The sequence below is a fragment of the Neopelma chrysocephalum genome, unplaced genomic scaffold (assembly GCF_003984885.1).
Source record: "Neopelma chrysocephalum unplaced genomic scaffold, ASM398488v2 Primary Assembly neopelma1_95450, whole genome shotgun sequence".
Taxonomy (NCBI): domain Eukaryota; kingdom Metazoa; phylum Chordata; class Aves; order Passeriformes; family Pipridae; genus Neopelma; species Neopelma chrysocephalum.
This window is the reverse complement of record NW_020924123.1, coordinates 4,931-6,817: the sequence shown is the minus strand read 5'-3', so window position 1 is coordinate 6,817 and position 1,887 is coordinate 4,931. Positions and strand designations below refer to the sequence as shown.

Genomic DNA, 1,887 nt, shown 5'->3' with positions numbered 1-1,887 from the left:
CATGTCCCCATGTCCCCATGTCCCCCAGGAGCTGATCCGGAAGGGGATCCCGCACCATTTCCGCGCCATCGTGTGGCAGCTGCTGAGCCGGGCGGGGGAGGTTCCTGTGCGGCAGCAATACTCGGAGCTGCTGCGCATGTCCTCGCCCTGCGAGAAGCTCATCAGGAGGGACATCGCCCGCACATACCCCGAGCACGAGTTCTTCAAGGGCCAGGACAGCCTGGGACAGGAGGTGCTCTTCAACGTCATGAAGGTCAGCAGGGCTTGGGGCCTACCACAAACTCAGCTGGGAGGGGTTTGGTTTCTATCCCAAAGTCAGTTTGGAGGAGTTTGGTTTCCATCCCGAATTTTGAGGGATTTGGTTCCACCCCAGACTCAGTTTGGAGGGGTTTGGTTCCTCCTCAGACTCGTTTTTGAGGTTCCACTTCAAACTCAGTTTGGAAGGGTTTAGTTTCTATCCCGAAATTTGAGGGATTTGGTTCCATCCCAAACTCAGTTTTGAGGGGTTTGGTTTCTGTCCCAAAGTTTGAGGGGTTTGGTTCCACCCCAACCTCAGTTTGGAGGGTTTGGTTCCACCCCAAATTCAGCTGGGAGGAGTTTTGGTTTCTATTCCGAATTTTGAGGGGTTTGGTTCCACCCCGGACTCAGTTTGGAGGGGTTTGGTTCCACCCCAAACTCAGCTGGGAGGGGTTTGGTTTCTATCCCGAATTTGGAGGGGTTTGGTTTCTATCCCAAACTCAGTTTGGTGGGGCTTGGTTTCTATCCCAAATTTGAAGGGATTTGGTTCCACCCCAAACTCATTTTTTAGGGGTTTGGTTTGTATCCCAAATTTTGAGGGGTTTGGGTTGTATCCCAAAATTTGAGGGGTTTGGTTCCACCCCAAACTCATTTTTCAGGGATTTGATTCCACCACAAATTTTGGGGTCTTTTCTGTCCCCCCAAACCCATTTTTGAGGGATTTGGCCCCACCCCAAACTTCCAGCCCCTCCAGTTCTCCCCTTTCCCTCCCCGAGCCGCCTCCTTCCCACCCTCCCTTTTCCCATCGAGCTTCATTTGGAGCTGAGAAACCAAAAATTGAGGGGTTTTGGGATTTAAATCCAAGTTTTAAGCAACGTCCTGATCCCGGGATGTGTTTCCCACCCAAAAAAAATCCCTTTTCCGTGGTCCAGGTTCCCCCCCCGAGGCCCCTCTGGAGCAGGGCTGGATCCCCTGCTCCCTGCCGGGGCTTTCCCTGGAATTGTGTCCCTTTTCCAGGCCTATTCCCTGGTGGATCGGGAGGTGGGATATTGCCAGGGCAGCGCCTTCATCGTGGGACTGCTGCTCATGCAGGTCTGGGAATGGGGCTGGGAACAACTGGGAATGGGGCTGGGAACAACTGGGAATGGGGCTGGGAACTGGGAATGGGGCTGGGAACTGGGAATGGGACTGGGAACTGGGAAAGGGGCTGGGAACAACTGGGTATGGGGCTGGGAGCTGGGAATGGGGCTGGGAACTGGGAATGGGACTGGGAACTGGGAAAGGGGCTGGGAGCTGGGAATGTTCCCCCTGATCCTCCTGATCCCGACTGGAGCCCATTTGGGGATCCCACTTAGTCCTGGTGGGTTTAAACCCTCCTGGATGGCTCCCAGTCCCATCCCAGCACCCAATGGGAACTGGGAATGTTCCTCCTGATCCCAACTGGAGCCAGTTTGGGGTTCCCTCTTAACCCTGGTGGGTTTAACCCCCCCCTGGAAGCTCCTGGTCCCATCCCAGCATCCAATGGGAAGTGGGAACCTCCTCCCTGATCCCAACTGGGGCCAGTTTGGGGATCCCACTTAGTCCTGGTAGGTTTAAACTCCCAATCCCATCCCAGTACCCGATGGGAACTGGGAACCTCCTCCCTGATCT

At 55.0% G+C, this 1,887-nt stretch overlaps 1 protein-coding gene across 1 annotated transcript in view; it reads left to right on the top strand.

The window, feature by feature from the left end:
• The window catches only part of LOC113980863 (EVI5-like protein), a gene marked incomplete at its 3' end in the record, with an annotated part of 9,082 nt that overhangs the window by 2,269 nt on the left and 4,926 nt on the right, over nucleotides 1–1,887 (top strand). Inside the window, exons 3-4 of the mRNA XM_027708082.1 lie at nucleotides 29–253; nucleotides 1,255–1,350. Of these exons, the coding sequence (XP_027563883.1) occupies nucleotides 29–253; nucleotides 1,255–1,350 (321 nt within the window). The remainder of the gene's footprint in view (nucleotides 1–28; nucleotides 254–1,254; nucleotides 1,351–1,887) is intronic.